This window comes from Crocodylus siamensis, chromosome 8 (genome assembly GCF_052110815.1).
Source record: "Crocodylus siamensis isolate JL-2025a chromosome 8, ASM5211081v1, whole genome shotgun sequence".
Taxonomy (NCBI): Eukaryota; Metazoa; Chordata; order Crocodylia; family Crocodylidae; genus Crocodylus; species Crocodylus siamensis.
The window spans coordinates 12,043,805-12,063,521 of NC_143402.1; the positions used below are offsets into that span (position 1 = coordinate 12,043,805).

General features: G+C 42.9%; 1 protein-coding gene across 6 annotated transcripts in view; it reads left to right on the top strand.

Moving 5' to 3' along the window:
• GRIA3 (glutamate ionotropic receptor AMPA type subunit 3) overlaps positions 1 to 19,717 on the top strand; it is a 222,216-nt gene that overhangs the window by 125,448 nt on the left and 77,051 nt on the right. For all 6 annotated transcript variants that reach the window (XR_016443972.1, XR_016443973.1, XR_016443974.1 and 3 more), the window contains exons 5-8: positions 5,433 to 5,486; positions 8,087 to 8,248; positions 12,206 to 12,373; positions 18,221 to 18,325. Coding sequence is in view for 3 of the 6 variants with exons in the window: in XM_090061112.1 (XP_089917238.1) it covers positions 5,433 to 5,486; positions 8,087 to 8,248; positions 12,206 to 12,373; positions 18,221 to 18,325 (489 nt within the window). In the remaining 3 variants the exon portion in view is untranslated. The remainder of the gene's footprint in view (positions 1 to 5,432; positions 5,487 to 8,086; positions 8,249 to 12,205; positions 12,374 to 18,220; positions 18,326 to 19,717) is intronic.

The window sequence follows — 19,717 nt, forward strand, 5'->3', positions numbered from 1 at the left end:
AACTCCACACCTGAATCAAGAAACCTGTCTTGTGCTTTTTGGAAAATTTGGCCCACATTATTTGTTTGCTTGTTACTAAAAGGCATTGTGACAATATCTCTTACATTTACATAGGACTTTGAGAAGGAAAAATGCCATTCAAGTGCTTCTTATTACCTGTGTCAGTTATTGGTAAAGTCATACCATGTAATATTTCTAACACAAGGCCTATGGACTTAGGTACCCGTACCAAAATCCTCAGAGACGTAGCTTAAAAGGAAGTGGGAATACTCACATATTTAAACATGTGCAAATCATTTCAGGATTGGGATAGCTTCATCTCTATGATTATTTATATTACACACAATTTCACAACAAAAATTCCTTGATACCAAACTCATTAATTTTTGCTATGTCTTAAAATTGGAAGCTCTAGAAAGGTCGATCGCCTTTTAATTCTTCTTTTTTAACATCTGGGTAACACTAGTACAAAAGTTAAATGTCCTCATTGTTCCCTAGCTGAATAGAAATGGAAAGATGTGTTACAAGAGAGCACATCTCTGGCTGTCACTCTTTTTAAGTGGTGTATTCCTATGAGTTGTCATTTATGAAGACCACAGGAAAAATCGTTAGGCCTTCTTTTGTAGTAACACTGCTTGTCATCTTCAGTATTTTATCTGATAGAAAGATATAATAGTCTTATAAATATCTGAATTATGACCTTTAAAGCAGGCAGTCTGACAGAATACAACAGTTTTCTATCCTTTTGTGGCCTGATTTTAGTTTTCACTTTTTATTTTTAAGGAAAGGGGAATAAATAATATTGTCAAACACACTGAAATGACTAGACTGCAATGCATCTGATTTTAGACAAAATCTAAATAGGCATTAGCTGGGCTTGCTAGTTTGCTGTTCACCACTGTTCTTGGCCAGTGTACATTTACATCAAGGAAATAATACAGTAGTGTCTTCTTGATTGTCATACCCCAATGGGTGTTTTAAAGATTATGCAAATTTTTAAGCGAGTCATTGTACTGGTAATTCTAGGAGATTTTCCAGGTTCACTGTTCTTTATTCAGTGAATAAAATGTGAATGGAGCTTGCTGTGATCCTAACAAAGATAGACTCCTAGAAGAGCATGTATGGTGTGAAGGCATGACTTTAAAATGAGCCAGCATACTTGTGCAATCTGAGTCTACCTAGCACTGGTAACGATAACCATGAAGAGTGAGATAACACTAGCCTCAGGTTATATTAGCAACTAGAGTTTGTGGGGAATTGTATAGTAGTTGCTAACACGCGCTAAACCCCTTGCCACTGCATTGTCACTGCTACTATAACCCTCGTTAGCTAGTGTGATATATGTAATACCATGTGGTATAGGCATCTTACCATATCATATGTTTATTTTGCTGTATAAACATACTCCATGAGAGGAGGTACGTGGTGTGAAGAGAGCCACTAGCCTGCAAAGAGAGAGTCTTTTCATTGAGAATTTTCTTTATAATGATAATACTCCCTTAACCCAAGCTAATTTGTGCAGCCGCATATCAAAAGTAAATGCTTTTTCATCATTACTGCTAGAAAAATGTCAAGTGGCTTTGTAACAATTCAACCTGGGACAAATGGAACAAATTTACCTAAGCAGTGCAGTCCAGTCTTGCAAAATGGCCATAAAAATTTAAAAGCCCGGGCACAAATTCTACTTGCTTGCTGATTACCATGGTAACTGATAATTATAATAAGTAAATGGCATTTTCCCCAAGCAAAGAAGTAAACTACAATTTCTCCAGGCTGATCTAATCTCTGACAACAAATGTAATCCCATAATCCACCCAGTATTAAGAACATCTAGTACAGGCCGATAAATTTGAGACTCTTATTCTAAAGCCAAGGATTTTTTTTTAATGGTGACCCTATTAGATTTTCTGCTCATTAACTAGTGACATTTTAAGGGTTAATTTTAAAATTGTAAGGTTATAGCTAGTCTACATTAAAGCAGACAATATAAGCTTTTTTATCTAGAAGATAAAAATGATGTCGAATCAGAAGTCTGAATTATTCATGATAGTTTCTAACCATTTCTTTTCCTCCTTTGTTCAGTATAAAACTTATAAGCTTTTCTTTCAGTCAGGGTGAAAGCAATATTAACTCTCGGAAGTGAAACTTGCTGAAGACATGTAGTTCGGCGAAATCCTTGTCCTGTAATCCTAGCTTTCTATTCAGTGCTACTATTCAATATCCCACTTGTTATATAAGCTGCACAATATAAGTGGTTGATGAGATTTATTTGTTAGACTGCTGCTTTCCTTCATCTGAAAAGGGTTATCCATTCTTTCACTCCCACAGGAGTAACACTGATGTGGCTGATTGGTTCTGCTGTGCTCACTAATCCAGCAACTCCTCTTTCTATTCATATTGCCGCACTGTTTGCTGGGCGTGGGTTATGGTTGCTCAGCTTTTAGGGTGCCATATGTGTTGAATTTTAAGAAGCATTAGTGAGATCTACCATATTTCCTAAGATAGAGGTTTTTATGCCCCTGTTCATCATGGAGGACTGCCTGCCACAGGCTGGGGCCAGAGCTCCCACTGCCCCTGCTGCCTGGCTGGGGCTGGGTGTGGGGCCAGAACCAGAGTTGCAGCCACAGCTGCCACTTGCCCTGGGCTGGGGCCAGGGTTGAAGCCAGAGCTGCCACTGTTACCACTGCTGCCTGGCCACAACGTGCTCTGTATCCCATAGGGTGAGCAGTGATAGGGTGAGATAAGTGGCTGGGGGGGCAGTAGGGGGAGATATGTTAGGGGGGACAGGCACAGGCCAGGGAAGTGGCAGAGGGGGTCTGGCAGACCAGACAGGCAGGGCCAGGCTGCCTGCGCCCCTGCCATTTACCACCCACCACTCTCCCCTCTGCTGCTGCTTTCCCTGGTGCATCAGTGATGGCTACGAATTTAAGACACCCCTCCGATAATTAGATTTTATACATGGACAATTATAACAAATGAATGATTTTCCATGCATTAGGGCGTCATGTTAAACTTGAAACCATCTTGGATTTGGTGAAATCTGGTAATTCAGTAATTAAACTTGAACAGGTTCTGGGAAATGCTTTAAAACTAAGACTTGAATCTAGCAGTTGAACCTTTCTTTAGACACTGATGCAGTATAACTATTTCCAGTCACTGTTAAGAGATTTGCTCAATTGGCATGAGTGAGTCCAACTTCCTACACACCGATTTGCTGTATTTTTATTGATATCAACAGGAACCCCATGTTCAGTTGCAAGGGCAGAATCTGGCCCTTAATCCCTAGTGGTATTGTCTCTCAGGAAATACGCACATTTTTAGGAGAAAAAAAGTTCTTTTCATTACTAAGGTTTGAATGGTGAAGAATAGTGAAGATTTACAGGGCTAAAATCCTTTACCTCTAACCTTTTAAAAGTAAATCACCCCTTTTAATGTAAGACTCAAACATACAGAGTATTCAGTATGCAAATAGCATGCATGCCAGATGGATCTAAGGGAAGCACACACATTTCCATAGAAAACAAATGCGAGTGTAAAGAAGCAGATGCTTTCTACCAACAGAGTGTACATACAGTTCTCAAGAGGACCTGAGCGGCAATTTATTTTTGAACTGCTGGAAGTATGCAAATTCCTCAGAATTAAATGTGAATTTAAAAGAAATGGCATCTATTAAGGACAAGGCAACCCAAAGAGGCAATCGGGAACTTAATAATTTAATCAAGTATTGTAACAGACTCAGCAGTATATCTAAAGCCATCAACTCAAATGTCAGTTGAGCTTATCAAAGAGATAAGTGGAGTTGTTGGAAAGATGTCTTCAAGAGAGTGGCATCTGGATTCTTTATCTGTCACCCAGGGAGCAGTCGGAGGGTTTGGATAATGTGGTAGGCTAGCTATTTCCACATGGAGCACAATTCTGCTCTGACGAGTGTCCCAGAAAATGGCACCTTTTTACCCAACGGAGCTCATTCCTGTCTCTGTTCATTGCTCTATCTGCTGAATACAGTATCAAATAGAAACATTTCCTACTTTTCATTCTTGTTAGTATAATCAAGCCAAGAGCGAGGTAGCTGAACTCTATCCTGTCTCAGTCAGCAGGATTGTTTGCTGATTTGCAGTTGTTGCAGGACCCAATTCTACGTGGAGCCTATGTGGGTAATGGGCCTGCACTTCTACAACTGGGGTTATAATCTGAAGACAGCATAATTGTACAGGTGTCATTGCAAAGGCACCTCTAGGCCCACACAGTTTTAGTTTTGCTGGTGAAGATGTGCGGCTAGCTCCATACAAAAGAGGAAGCGACATTGTGTCTAGCATTGCCAAAGCTGGCTTCTGAGCACAACTTCTCCAGAGACCTTGTTACACACACAGCCCAGTTGTGTAGCAGCTGCCCTACTGGCTGAATTACAAGGGACTGAGCTGCCAAGGCTTATATAAATTGCTACACCTGGGGATTCAAGTACAGTATGGCCTCATAAATCCAGTGTGCTCAGGACCGAGCACCTGCTGGAAATTTGAAAATTCTGGGTTTTTGAAACCAGAGTGGCGGCTGGTCCCGGAGCGGGGGGTAGGGGCGGCTGGTCCCGAAGCGGGGGGGTAGGGGCAGCTGATCACGGAGCAGGGGGGTAGGGGCGGCTGGTCGCAGAGCAGCGGCCGCGCACAGAGTGGCAGCGTGGGGTGGTAGATGATAGTGGCAGCTAGCCGCCACTACTCTATGATGTAATGTATTTTTTAAAAGTGCTGGATTATCAAGAATTCTGGATTTTTGACATCTGGATTTATGAGGTTACACGGTATAACCCATATCTTCCATGGACCAGACAGAGAAATTTGTTATGCGCACCTGCTAATGGGGTACATATCCGCTTCCCCTAGGTTAAAGAAAGACACTGAGAGTTTAATGCAAAGCCCAGCTGCTGCAGCCTCATCCCTCATCTCTGTTCTGCAGTCTCCTTTGGCAGCTGAGCTTTTCTTTTAGATTTCCCTGCCTTTGCTTTCTCCTCTGTTTCCCTTTGTGACAGGTGCTAATATTCGGCACTGTACCTAGACTCTTGGTGGCCTTGAGCAAACTTTTGGCATTGGGCTCCCCTTCACCAGAGATAATAATGATAATAATCAGACAACAGAAAAAAATAAACCATTTTCAGGTCCTCTTTCTGTCTGGGCCCCAGGCAGCCCCCCCAGTGTGCCCATGCCTGTGTCTGGCTCTGCTAATATTGGCAGAGCTACCCTGATGTACTGTCCTCTGCTACCCCACAGATCAGTGTCAGAGGTGTATGAAGCTCAATCATGGTGTTTTGTTATAATGCCTGATAACTTGCCTGGGACTGGGTCCTGTGTTTCCAAAATATTCATGGTTGAATTTGTTTGTTTTTCCCTTACGAAAACCATTCCCTTGCACTGAGTGATGCATGTTATCTCTTCCTCACACAGGTTGTAATCCTTGGTAAACACTCTCGAGGATATCACTACATGCTAGCTAACCTGGTAAGAATATTTTTTTGCCACCAGAAGTATAGCTAAGTTAGTGGGTAATGTATTCTGTTCAGGTTGTGTCAACTTTAATCAGCCAAGGAAGTAATGCATGAAGGAGTCCATGGATTTTGAGAAATAACTTCAGTAAATACCAGAACTGGTATGTAATAGTAATTTGTACTCAATTATCCAGTCTTTGTTTTATCTAAGAAGCTCATATCCTCTATTAATTTAAAAATAATAATTCAATTATATGTTTTCCACTAATTTATATCCTCTTAAATAACACACTTGATTAATCCTAATCCTCTGCATAACAGATTTTTAAATTTAAACACTAGGAAAATAATTACATTTTATTTGTATATAATACAAGTGGCATAAAGAGCCAAATTGAAACTATAATTCCATCTAGTAAAATGGCCAGGCTGCACAGCTAGTCATTTGTGCTTTATAGGTAGCATCTTACTGGAGAGTTACCACTTTGTACATGTTCATTAATCAGGCACAGGACAGTATATTTTTATCCATATTAAAAATGCATTCCCCCCCCCCACTCTAGTTTGCCTATACTTCTTTATGATGTTTTTGAAAAGTCATCTGCTAGGTTTCCTGTAGCTGATGCTGCAGGAAGAATAATTTTTAGATTCTGTGTCTCCTGTGTGCAAAAAAAATTCTACTAGGAAAATCATGCTCTCTACTTAAGAGTTTCTGTAATACTTTTTTTCTTTGTGTGACTAAAGTAGGAAAGAGTCATTTTAAAATAGCATTGCTTCTAATGTGGCGATACAGCTTTAAATTGCCTCACTGCATTAGAGGGTCAGTCCCATTCCTATTCACTGGAGTTCATATACATAAGAAATGCAGGGAGCCTAATTCTGCACTGCCTTGCTCCATGCATGGCCAATTGCATTGAATTTACTATGGAATCAAACAGCACCAATTTGCAGTCCCCTGGCACAGACATGAAATGACAACACGGGGTGCAGGGCCAGGGTGGATCGAGCCCACCCTATTCGAAGGTGTGATATCATGGCAGTAGCCTGGTAACAAGGGTGATTTTGGTCACAACACAGCTGTAAGAGTAGCAAGTAGCATTATGCTTCCAGGACGCAGTGAGTGCGTCTATGTGAGATACTTTACTGTAAAGCAGGGTAGTTTACTGCACAGTAAGCATTTACGTCTACATTGCACATGCTTACTGAGCAGTAAACCTTGCTAATTGTGAGTAAATTTGCTACCTGCAAATGCAAGTGAATGCATTCACAGCAAATTTACTTGTGATTACTAACTGCGCAGTAGCACTCGTGTAGACACCTGACTGAGAGCAAATCTGCTCCTGGTCAGCCAGCCACCAGGGGAGATTCCCACCCGGGAACTTCCTGCTGCTGGGGCAGGTTCCACCCCTGTGCTCACCACCAGTCAGGGGCAGGTCTCAACCCTCTGCCCCAGTTGGGCAACTGAGGTGTGGGGCTTGGGAAGAGCTGCAGGGGAGGGGGAGGTCTCAGCCCTCTGTCCTGATCCACCAGTGGGGCAGCTAGTAGCAAGCCCTCAGCTGGGTGGGGAATCCTCACCAGGCCAGGGGCTCACTGCTAGCTGCCCCAGTGGTGGACCTGCCCCTCCTCTGCAGCTCTTTTCAAGTCCCCTGCCCTGATCAGGGAGCTGGGGCTGGGAGCTCCCTTCTGCAGCAGGCAGCCCCCCGGGGACAGGGAGCAGTGTCCCAACCCTGGCCAGGAGACAGCTGTGTCCTGCCCTGGTGCTCCCTGCCAGCCCCTGGGCTAGCACCCGGGGGGTCCTAGAGTTCCCCCTGGTGGCAGCTGGGGCCCATTGCAGGGCCCCAGGAAGTGAGAGCAGTTTGCTGCCAGTAGCAGCACATCTGCTCCTGCTTCCCTACACATGTAGATGCCTGCCTGGGAGCATTTACTCAGGAGTAATTCACTGGCAAGTAAACTGCTCCCAGATCTAATGCACATGTAGACACACCCAGTGGCTCCCAGCAGACCCTGCTGGACAAGAAGGAGCATTTGTGCTGCTTTACTGGTCAGTGGAGAGAAAAAAATGGGTTCAAACTATACTTCTTGGGCTAGTTTACACTTCAAGTCGTCTAGCACTTGGTGATCCCTGATAGGTCGTTGTGACCAATCTCCCTTGTCACCACCTGCCTTCAAACATGCCCAAAAAGGAAGCCCCCACACTAATTCAACACTACATATTTGAACAAGAAAGGTAAGTATTTTGCTAACGCTATGGCTAACCAGCCATCTTCTAATAGGCCTCATGTGTAATATTGAAAATCATTTTGGTACACTGTGGCTGATCTGGAAACATTGCCACACTCTCATAAGCCAATTTTCCATCACAAAGGCCTGAATTACAAGGTGATACCAAAATTAAACTCCATTTTATTCCAGGACTACAATTTATTAGTGTTAAAGTTGTCCCCTAGGTAGGATATTTTCTATAAGCCACAAAGAACTTTCACCAGTTTCTTCTGTACTAAACTTGTAACTGATCAAAAATAGTTTTGCCACCAGTTTTTGTCTTTAAAACTAAGCCAAGTAGCAGAACCTTCATATGACACTAATTCTCCTTTTCTATATATATGCTTCAAGGGTTTCACAGACATTACGTTGGAGAGAGTAATGCATGGAGGTGCCAACGTTACTGGATTCCAGATTGTGAACAATGAAAACCCAATGGTTCAACAGTTCTTACAACGGTGGGTTAGGCTGGATGAAAGGGAATTCCCTGAAGCTAAGAACTCGCCGTTAAAGGTAAGCTTTCGTTGACAGTAATGGAAGTCCTTTGTGTTACATTTAGCAAGAATCTGATTAAAGGATAAATATAGTTTTCCCAGATTGGAATAGGTCAAAACCTTCACTTTGAGTCCAAAAGAGAGAGAGGGAGAAAGATTGTTAGCTGAAAACAAGAAATAAACACAAGGTGGTAAACTCTGAAAAAGAAAAGCGTTCCAACGTTATGGTCCTGCCACACAGGAAACACCTGCTGACTTCTGCTAAAGATGGATGTAAATCGAAACTCCAGAGCTGAATATAGCTTTGTTGTGTGGAAATTCAGTTTTGGGTCTAAATGATCCGGCAATTAGCCCCCTCCAGTATTCCTTCACAAGTATGAGGCCCCAATAATTGCACACAGGCGACTGAATTATAAGGAAGCATATTCAGATTTTTGAGGCTTTGCTTTTAGACACAAGAATTCATCAGGTGATGTTTGCAGACATGAATTGCTATAGAAGTACTGTGTATTATCATTAGGCTTTTCCTTTCTTCCTCTGCTAGTAAGGCCACTTTTGCACTTATTTACCCAGCTGAATTGAGCCCTCCAGAGAGAGCAAAGTCCAATTTGGACAGGTGGTAATGTGTCCACCAGTTCTGTGACATTTTGCACAGTCAGACCCTCAAAGTCTGTCACTCCAAAGCAGACCATCTGAGGGAAGTTCATCCTTTTCACTGTATATCAGGGAAACTTAAACCATCTAGTAACCACCTCTGACTGAGTGTTCATCTCTCTTCAATCTAATTTGAGAGGGTTTACTGGCACATTGGTGGACAGGATCAAAATTCAGAATGGTCTTAATGCTGAGAAATGGCCTGAAATCAGTGAGGTAAAGCTCAGTAAAAGCCAGTGCAGAAATATAACATGTAAGAAGAGTAAGCCAGATGGCCAGACACAAATTGAGGAATATCTAGCTAAGCAGCAATACTATACAGTAGTAGATCACAAAAGAGACCACAAGTTAGTAATGAGCTGCTATTTCAAAAGAAGGCAAATTTGTTGGGTTGTATTCATCGGAGTCTTGTCTGGAAGACATTCCCCTCTGCTCAGAATAGTGTCCAGCTCGAGCCTCCACATATTAAGAAACAGGTAGGCAGATAGGAGGAAGAAACTGAAATCACAGGAGATTTAGGAAAAATACTTACAAAGACAGATGGGAATAAGTGGGTCTGTTTGTTTGGAGGGGGGAAGACTAAGGGCAAATATGAAAACAGTCTTCACAGTTGGTTATAAAAAGGATGGTGACTAATTCCTATCCCTGTCAGCTGAGGGTAGGATAAGAAGTAATTGGCTTAATTTGTAGCAAAGGAGATTTAGATTAAATAGCAGGAAAAGCTTTCTAGCTACAAGGAGAGTGACGTGTTGGAAGAGAGATTGTGGGGTCCCTGTTGTTGGATGTTTCTAAGGGGGGGTAGACACGACCTGTCAGGGATGGCCTAAGTATCCTGTCTCTGAACAGAGGGAAAACCTTAGGTCCCTTCCATCCCTACATTTCTATGATTCTGTGATTTTTATATGAGGAAGGAAAAATAACCCTTTGCTGCAGTTTATGTCAATGTTTTTTCCATAGGCAATACAGTCATCTACTTCTTTACCAGCTCCATATACCCATTTTGCAGCAAAATCCCATCCAACTTCTAAAAGAGAAGCACCCCCGTGACTGGTTTTGGCCTATCCTAATGGGTATCTGGATACATACACTTGCCACTTAAGAATCTGGGTCATATGTGGAGAGAGAGATAGCTAGACCCCATGAAAGTTAGGGCTAGCTCCCTATTTCTTAGGGTGCCAGGAGTATGTGCCACTTTACAGGAAGGAGCGACGGTGAGTATCATACTACTCTCAAAACTTAGCAATATGTGAAAGAATCCTAGGCAGATTTTAATCCACTTAAAGGCAATTCACACTGAGCAAAAAACTGTTCTCTAGCCTTTAAAAATAATCTTAAGTATATAGTACAGCACAGAGATTACATTACCTTTGTACAAAGTCCTGCTCATTATAGAAACTAGCACACTATTTATCAATCAAACAAAAAACATGCTTAAAAATTGATGTACAATACTTTTGATTAGTAAATAAAATTGCTTAGAGATTCAAGCCCTGATGTTTAATTTATTCCATATTTTATCAGCCTTCCCCCCCCTTCTCGCTCTTTCTCTTTCTCTCTTTTTCTTTTCATGCTCATGCATTTGTAAGTAGAGTTTGAATAAAGTAGAAAATTAGATAGCTCTCTTGGCATGACTCGGAAGGGACTACATTAAAGTTACTGACAATTGATGCATTCTACTGAAAAAATTATCATCATGTAAGATTTCTGTAGTGCTAGTTTGGACAGGCATTATGATACTGTTTTGAAAAAAATCTTTTAAAAATATTATCTGGTTCTGCATTGTTGAGTGGAATATGCCATGTAATATTTGCTAATTTATTAAAAAGAGAGAGAAGGAGACCATTGCAATACTGAAACCACAGGAGAGAATCAAAAATAAGGTGGACAGGGACTGAAAGAAGAGTTGCATCCAGATTCTGGCAGTATCTTCAAGATCTCACTATTAAAAGGACAAGGCAGTCAAGTGTTTATAAGCTGCTGTAATTAAAAACTTGGGAGGAACGTCTGGCACAAATCTTCTCCCTGACACTTTTGCTGCTTTGTTTATCAGGTGTGTTTCTCTGGATCTGTGTGCATAGAAAACCTTGTTTTTGCATGGGTCACCAGAGGTTTTAATGGTTCTCATTGCAACAATGATTTCCCGCAAAAAGATCAAACACGTTGTACTAAGCGGTGGGCATCAGCAGTTCCACAGACTCCTGCAGAATGGAAATAACTGCCATTGAAGTCAGTAGGAGTTACTGAAATCCTGCAGAAGAGCTGCTGAAAATGTATTTGAAGTCTAGATTTCCATCTTTCCAACCAGTGCCTGGGCAACACGTGGCTGTTTTCACAGTCGTTCCAGAGGAAGGTTTGGGGGGAATCACAAGCACTAGATTCCTTCTGGAAATCCAATATTTCTCTCTCCTATAAACATACAATATTTCACTTACATACAAACACCACAGATATATGAGGGAGCTGATTGCAGGAGTTTTTTAAAATCAGACCCCATAGATTGTTGAGCAGTTGAATTTTTATGATAATATTAGGGATCTATATATTTCAGTGGCATTTCAATCCTGAGTACCCAAGATAGCTCCAAATCTTAGGCCTATTGACAGTGCACAGCTAAAATATTCCAGGGAGTGGGGCAGTATCTAGCAGAGGAGAGTTTAATCATGATCTAGGAAATATAAAATAAATGTAAAAGCACCATCTAGTGATGCTTGTGGCCTGTGATATGAAAGTGTTACCGGCACTATACAGTGGTAATCTTTTTGGTAGACTACATCCATTGTCTATAAACTTAATGCAGTCCCTTCCCAAGTAATGACTGCCGTTTTGTACAATAGCAGAAAGCAGAAATGTGAGGGATTTTTTTGCTCAGAAAAATCAACCAGTTTATTGCTGGCCACAGAAGTTTGCTAATCAGAAATATCAGGACTGATTAATGTTACCTATGACTCACAGCTGCTTGTCTTGACCATCTTGTTTTCAGAGCAAAACCACATAGGATTTTACATTACTGTTGGTACAACATGGCCCAGCTTTGCATTCTGGGTCTCCATTTAAAGAAGCAGCTCTACAATTAAATCAATTCATTACCTTACATAAAGATTAAGCTTGATGTTCTTGTTATATGCTGTAGGAAATGAGAACATTTTTTTTTTTTTTGGTACTTGAAATAGATGCAATCATTAAATAACACACAGGATCTGTGGCAGGGGGAAGGGGGCAGTTGCTCTGGAAACCTTTTAGCAAAGAGAAAGAATGGACCTGATAAACCTGCGGCAATGTCAGAGTACAGTTTGTCACAATATTTTATTTGTGTCAATTTTAGTATACATCTGCACTGACCCATGATGCAATCCTAGTAATAGCAGAGGCTTTTCGCTACCTCCGAAGGCAGCGTGTTGATGTCTCCAGGAGAGGCAGTGCTGGAGACTGCCTAGCAAACCCTGCCGTACCCTGGAGCCAAGGAATCGATATAGAACGAGCACTGAAAATGGTAAGGGCAAACATGCCTAAGCTATTGAATGCATGTATTGCATTTTTAAAATGTACAGCTTTGAAAACTGCAACAGCACTCTGTTTATCTCTTGAGCAGCATCTCCAAGGACATGGTTAAGGATGTAACTGTCATGAGCAGTGATCCGGGTTTTCTGTTTCCTACAGAAAAGTGGGGAAAAAACACGAATTCCCCCTTTTGCTTGAGAAAAACACAGATTTCTCATTTTAATAGAGAAGCATGGGGATGTTGCAGTTTTGCAAAGAGCTCTCTGCAGCCTGGCAGAGCTCCAGCCTGCAAGCAGCTGGGGGGAACGGGAGGAGGGCGGTCAGGCAGGGGGTGCCATGTGCATGTACATGCTCGTGGCCACCGGGCAGCCTGGACAGCAGGTCCCACAGGTAAGTCAGGGCGGGGAATTGAGGCTTCCAAAGGGAGGGAGGGAGGGAGTTGGGCAGGGCTGGGGCAGGGGCTACTGCCCAGTGCAGGTGGTGTGTGGGGCTTGGGGCACAGGGCCAGAATGCGCAGCTGCAAGGCCCCAGCGCAGAACAGACGGGGCCGCAGTGGCTCATCTGCTGGGAGGGGAGTCTGGCTCCTGGCTCCCCACCGCTGCACACTCTCAATGGGTGGCAGCAAGCGCTCAGGCATTGTTGCAGGGGGCAGGAGGTTGCAAATTTTGGTCCTTGGTCCTAAAGCCCTAGTAGCTAGGGACCCCCTCTGGCAGGGCTTGGGGGGCAGGGGGCTGTGGGTGGGGGGGCTGTGGGTGGGGAGTGAGGGACATCAGCAAAGCCCACAGGGATGTGGGTGGAGAGTGAGGCGCACTGGCAGGACTGGGGGACTGTGGCTTGGGAGTGAGGTGCCTGGACCTGCATTCTGGTGAGCTAAGGGGGCAGGGAAAGCTCTGATTTCCCACGATAAAAAACCCAAAATCAAATACCAAAGTGTATAGGTACTTAGAATTTATTTTATTATAATGATCGAGGCAGTGGTAGGCTTGCACATTGCTTTAAAATTGTAAATATATCAATAAAACATTGTGTTCAGTTGGTATCTATATATATAGTGGCATTTCATTTTAATTGCAGATGTGGGGGGGGGTTCAGAGAATTTGTGGTTTTTTATCAGAGAAAACCAGGATCCCTGGTCATGAGCTACCTCTATATACGCCAATGTAACTTTACAACAGATACAGTTGCAAAGACTTTTTGGTTGCCAAATTGGGTAGAGCTCACCTACTTATTCTGCATAAGCACAAAGTCTTGCTACTGAAGCGGACAACTGCAGCCATGCCTTTAAAAAGGCTAGTGACAAACACAAGAGGTCTGAAATGCCGTCTATTAGAGGGTAGCAATGATGTGTTCACACTATGCAGTACTACATGCCTGCCATTGTCCTTTTGGCCAGAAATTTGCCCTCTAGCATCCGGGGCTCACAGAAATACAAAACAAGCAACTGGGTACTAATTGTAACGTTTACCCGATGCTTCATGGTGCCCAATACAATGTTCGCTAACAGCTCTGCAAATGCCTCTGTATTAAAAGCATTGTATGGGTATTTTGAGGCCAGATGAAAGCTGATAATGCAACCCAAAACAAAACAGAACCAGGTAAACAGTTTGATCTCAGCACATCTACACATTCATTAATGCACTTTAGGTAATACGCATTACATCTAGTACCTCCAGGGACTTTTACATGTGCTCTGAGGGTAGGGAGTGGGAGATGGCACTTTATTTAGAGTGGCTCCAAGAGTCTCTCTAATTAAAGGGCTGCCATGTCTTGTGTATCAGCACCCCTGCACTTAAAAATGGCAGCAGGGGGTCTTGAACTGGAGCACATTCAACGTACAATAAGCTTTCGTTCGAACACCTTTAATCGAGTCTGCTCCGACACACTGCAGTTAATTCCAGCAGAGCAGTCTCCATGCTTGTGTATAGGCACCCTCCATTGTGAAGTACTAGAAAAAGTGCACTAACCTATTTTAATGTGATTTGATCCGGTGCAGCACAGCTCTGTGCCCAGAGTAGCATCTGCTCCTGCCTTACCAGTTGTGGTAGTGTGATCAGCTGCCGCTATGGCAATGACTCCTTTTGCTTCCCTCCCCCCCACCAGTTACACTACCGGATTAAATATCAGTTAAATCCCTTTGCTTTTGGTTAACTTTGTTCCCTTTTGTATTGGGCTGATTTTTAAAGTCATAAAAGTGAGTGAAACAGGAAGTGTCAGGTAACATCTTCATGAACACAGGTGAAAAACCTAGGGCCCAGCTGCATGTGTGCTGACTTGGACCACTATGTATTAGGATGAGCTCAATGGGAGTAAGAAAGGTGAGCATGGGGAAGTAAGACTGGGGAAGCAAAATCAGAATCCAGCTGACCTTTGTTTAAAAAATTTCCCTAAATAAGACTTTGGGCACTCAGCTTTTAAATACTGCTTTTTTTCAAATTTGCCAAATTGGTGGGATTAGATCAAAAGAGTTATTCCCTCTCCTGATCTGCGAGAGTACAAAAGCTGTGGTTCACTTCCTCCTTGTCAGAAGTCTCCCTTTGTCATTTATTTCATTTTTCTAACAAATGTCCTGACTGAGGTTTCACTTATGGAGTGTTACGTACTCTTGAAGAGAAGTTAATTACATTCAACCTTCGCAACTGCTAAAGGATTTGTAGTGCTGGTTAGAATTTAATTACAAATCAAACCTAAAACTCCTTCAAACAAGACAAAAACTATCCACATCAGCAAGACTCAAACTGGAACAGACAATGCCATGAGACACCCTGTGGGGGAAGTTTAAAAAAACCCAAAAGTTGCCTGGAAAAAGCCAAAAATCCAAAACCAGAGAGCGCTGAATTTAAGCCTGCTGCAAACACAGATTATTGAGTTAATTTCATCCTATTATATTTAAATATTGAACATAACTAAACAAGTTTTGCACATGACTGTCAGTTGTTTCCTACAACCAATCTAGTGCAAGATCATTACATGCCCATGATGCCTACCAGAGCACAGACAGTTTGGTGTGTTCTTTCTCTTCTTCTTTAGGCAAAAGTTGCTTACCTTTGGTTCAAGAAGCTTATGACTCTTACTTAATAATGTGTCTGACCCACTCAGGCCAGGAAGCAGCTAAGAACGTCCTCAAAATAACTCATCCAGGAGTATGATCCAATTCCAGATGATAATGTTGCCTGATTCTGCATCTCTGCATCATTGTAAAACTAAGCAAGTCCATATTTCCTTATCTGTATCTGACCCCAAAGTGTCTGATTAGTGGATAAGTGACCTGGACAAGTATAAATAATCACTTCATTTGTGATTGCCTCCACACTTCCTGATCATAAAAGCATTCAATGTCTCTGTTTATCTCCCTCTTATCTATAATAAAGCTTGATCCTGTAATATGCTGGACATCCTTCATTCCCACTGAAGTATAAAAAACAAAAAAAACAAATTTGAATTCATGAGCTGTTACATGCATCTGTTTCTCAAGACCATGTCTCAGTAGCTACCAGAATGTTATTTTGCCTTCAAATATGTTGTTATAAAACACAGACCACAGTTCCTTGCTTCCAAGGACATGATATCAAGCACTGTTTAATCCCTATAAATTAAACAACTGCTCTGAAGCTAGAGCATCATTATTTGGAGCCAATATTAAGTATAATGTATTCTTAAACTTAAAATGCATTCACATTGTTCCTGACTCAAGAAAACTAAGGTCCAGTGTAAATCAAAAGGACTAGCACGGAGGTACTCAACCTCTGGCCCATGGGCAAGAAGCAGCCCATGGAGCCATGGTATCTGATCTGCAAACTCCACACAGGTCAGGAAATTTGGCAGTGTGGGAGCAGCAGCAATTAATACCACCACCCTCTCCCACTGCCGAAGTGCCAAACCCCAAGTGACTGGATCAGAGCTAGGCTATGCCCTGACCCCCACAGCTGGATCAGGGTTGAACCAAGGCCCCCTCCTCCACAGGGCCAGGTTGGGACTGAGTCAAGCCCCTGTTCCCCCCACGGGGCTCAGTTGAGGCTGGGCTACCCCCCAACCTTGCACAGCCAGACGGGGCCCCACGGTGACCACACTGGGCACTGGATTGGGACCACTGGCCAGATCCAGCCCATGGGCAAACCAGGCACTGCCCATCCAACCCGCCAGACAGTAAGGTTGAACACCACCTGATTAGCACATGCTTCAAGTAAAGCACATGTTAATTAGGGATAGCCAGGTGAATCAGGATACAGGTTTCCCTCGCTTTATGCTGTACACGTGTTCCTGGAAAACGGCGCATAACTTGAGTTTACATAAGGAGAACCCAGGTTACAATGTAACAAATGGAGATATGTTCCAAGACCCTCGACCGTACTGACCCCCAGACCCATTCCTACCACGTTTACAAGAGTTTTGGTACTCGCCACCAGCAGACACTACACACAACCACAGGGCACTATCATAATGGGGATGGCAGCTACAGAAACATGTGTCGCGGACAACGAGCGAGGCATACAGAGCCACACAGGAGACTATATTTCGGTGCATGTCACTCCCACAATGCACTGCACCAAGCAGCTGACTGCGGGCTTCCACCACAGCGATCGCATAAGAGTGAGCTTACCTTGCATATAATGAATTTTTGGTATAAAAAGGGTCATCGCATAAGAGCGAATTCACACATACAGAACCTGCATAAAGCAAGGGAAACCTGTATCTACAGCTTCTATATTTGCGGTCAAAGTTCAGAAAGTTCAGAATAAGAGCTAAGTCAAGAGGAACCTCAGCAAGGCAGAGATGGTACAATTTATATCTTCCTCCAGCCCCTCAACTCATAAATCACCCTAGCACAGACTTGCACCCCCTTGCAGCTGTATGATTTACATGCCTGATACAGCCCCTTTGAATATGGCCCAGTTTGGGGCCAAGGGATCTTTTACTTGATTATGTAGCCCCTCCCCATTCAGCATGACAAGATTGATTGCATCATGGCTAAACCATCCTTGACAGATCAGTGGCCAACCTTGAACATCTCCAGAGACTATGACTCCAGAGCCTGCCTGCCCTAGCAGATTCTTCCATAGCCCAACTCTTATAATAAAATTTCTCTAATATTTAATATAAATTATCCCTACTGAAGTTTCAGCCTGTTACCTCTCCTCCCGGCGTTGACAGCTTGTCAGTATCGAGAAGTGATGAATTGAAGTAGCTCATCCTTTCGTACTAGGGGAAACGAGACAGACTTTTTTTTTCCTTTTGAAACAAAGTACCTCATACTTTCCCACAACATGATTAATGTGACTTAGTAATGATAATGACTTGTACTTATATAGCACCATCCATCCAGATAGAGCCCAAAACTCCTCATGAGCTGTAGACATAGTTCTCCCACCGTTATTCACACAGGGCACTTCATTCAGTAAGGATAGTCCTGGAATAAAGCACTACTCCATAGGAATGAGAATTTCAGATCTGACCCATAGTACAGGGCTTATGCAGTGTGCACCGCTTGTGTCTTATTGTCAGGATGTACGTGGCATTTATCCACATACCTTGTGTTGGCCCTTTCCACAGGGTTGAATCCCACCCATTGTGAATAAGCAGGGTAGAACTGAGTCTTACATTTAATAAACATATTACATTATCACTGATTCACAGCGAAAGGTACTGGCCGTTCAGTAGCACGGTGGCATTGAAGAATGATGGATACCATTAAAACTGGGGAAACTGGGGAAAGTTTGTATAATTAGCTACAATTAGGAACCTAGACATGGTGCTGGTACAACTGGAAATTATCAGAGTTACTAAGTTCCTTCAGGACATTACAAAGTTAATAATACCAATAATGCTCTATTTTCCCCATCAGGTACAAGTACAAGGAATGACTGGAAACATCCAGTTTGACACCTATGGGCGTAGAACAAATTATACAATTGATGTATATGAAATGAAAGCTGCTGGATCTCGGAAAGTAAGTTCTCCATATACATATTGCGGCCTGATTTCTTGAAACTATTTATTCCAACATTTTTTAAGCTCAAAAAGTATTATACAGCTGTTTTGAAAGTGTATATCCTGATAGATTCTCTTGAATTCTATTTATTTCTCTCCTTCCCTACTGGAGGAGTCTTCTTCCATTAAAACTGTATTTATTCTGACCAGATCACCTTCTTAAATCAGCGGCTTCTATATTAACTTCACACTTCTTATCTTCAAGTTCAAAGCCGTACTGCCACATCCCAGTTCTGATTTCTTCCATCCCCTTACCTAATTTTTTCTTCATCTCCTCCTTACCTTCCATAAAAGACCTCAAAGCAGTAGAGAAGTTGGAGCTAATATATTATAGAAACTTCTTATAAATAAAGTAAAGCAGTGTATGATTTTCAATCAGGACATGACTTTTCACAAGACCATTATCTCATGTCCTAAGGAAAATATGCAGAAGTTCCTAAGTGACATAGAGGCCTAAATTCCATTTTCAGAAGTGGCTTAGACATGATTTCCAAAGGTAATTGGCACCTAGAGTAAGCGCTTCATGGGACTCACAGAGGGTGCATCTACACATGCGCCAGACTGTGCAGTTGTTACTGCCCAGTCACTTAGTACTTGCGTAAGTACTTGCTTTAGTACTTAAGCAAGTAGTAAATGACTATGCAGTAATTGCCGTTATTGTGTAGTCCTGGTATCACACAAGTCATTCCCAAGGCTACTGCACAGTAGGAATGAGCTACTGCTCAGTAGCATCAGCATCATGGTTCGTGCCCACTGACACTACGCCACAGTAGCGACAGGCTACGTCAGGGTAGCTCATTGCTGTGCAACATAGTGTCTTCTATAGATGCACCCAGAAGCACCTAACTAGGTTAGGCACCTAAATCCCATCTATTTCAATGTGAATCAGGCATCAGACTTACAAAGCCTTTTTGGAAAATCCCACTAGACTCCCATCTTCCTCATTAGCAAGGATCCTGGTTTTCCATTCACTGCGGGAAAATGTGGATTTTCTAATTTTGAGGAGAAAAACATGGGAAATGGCAGGTTTCCCCTTGCAGGCTGGCGGAGTTCCAGACTGCAAGAGGCTGGGGGGATTATGAGGAGGGCAGATAGGCAGGGAGCGCCATGTGCATGTGGTACTTGGGGCCTGGGGCTTGAGGTCTGGGTCTGGGGTGGGAATGTGCCACCATGGGCCCAGCTGGGGTGTGGGATGGAGCCATGGAGAGCTCGTCTGGGGGTGGCGGGGGGCTGGCTCACCACCACTGCACGCACTCCTGGTGGAGACATGGGGGGCTCATGGTTTTTGCATGGGGGGTGGATGTAGGCTGTATGCTGCAGGCTTACACTCCCCACTCTGCTGCCCTCCCCG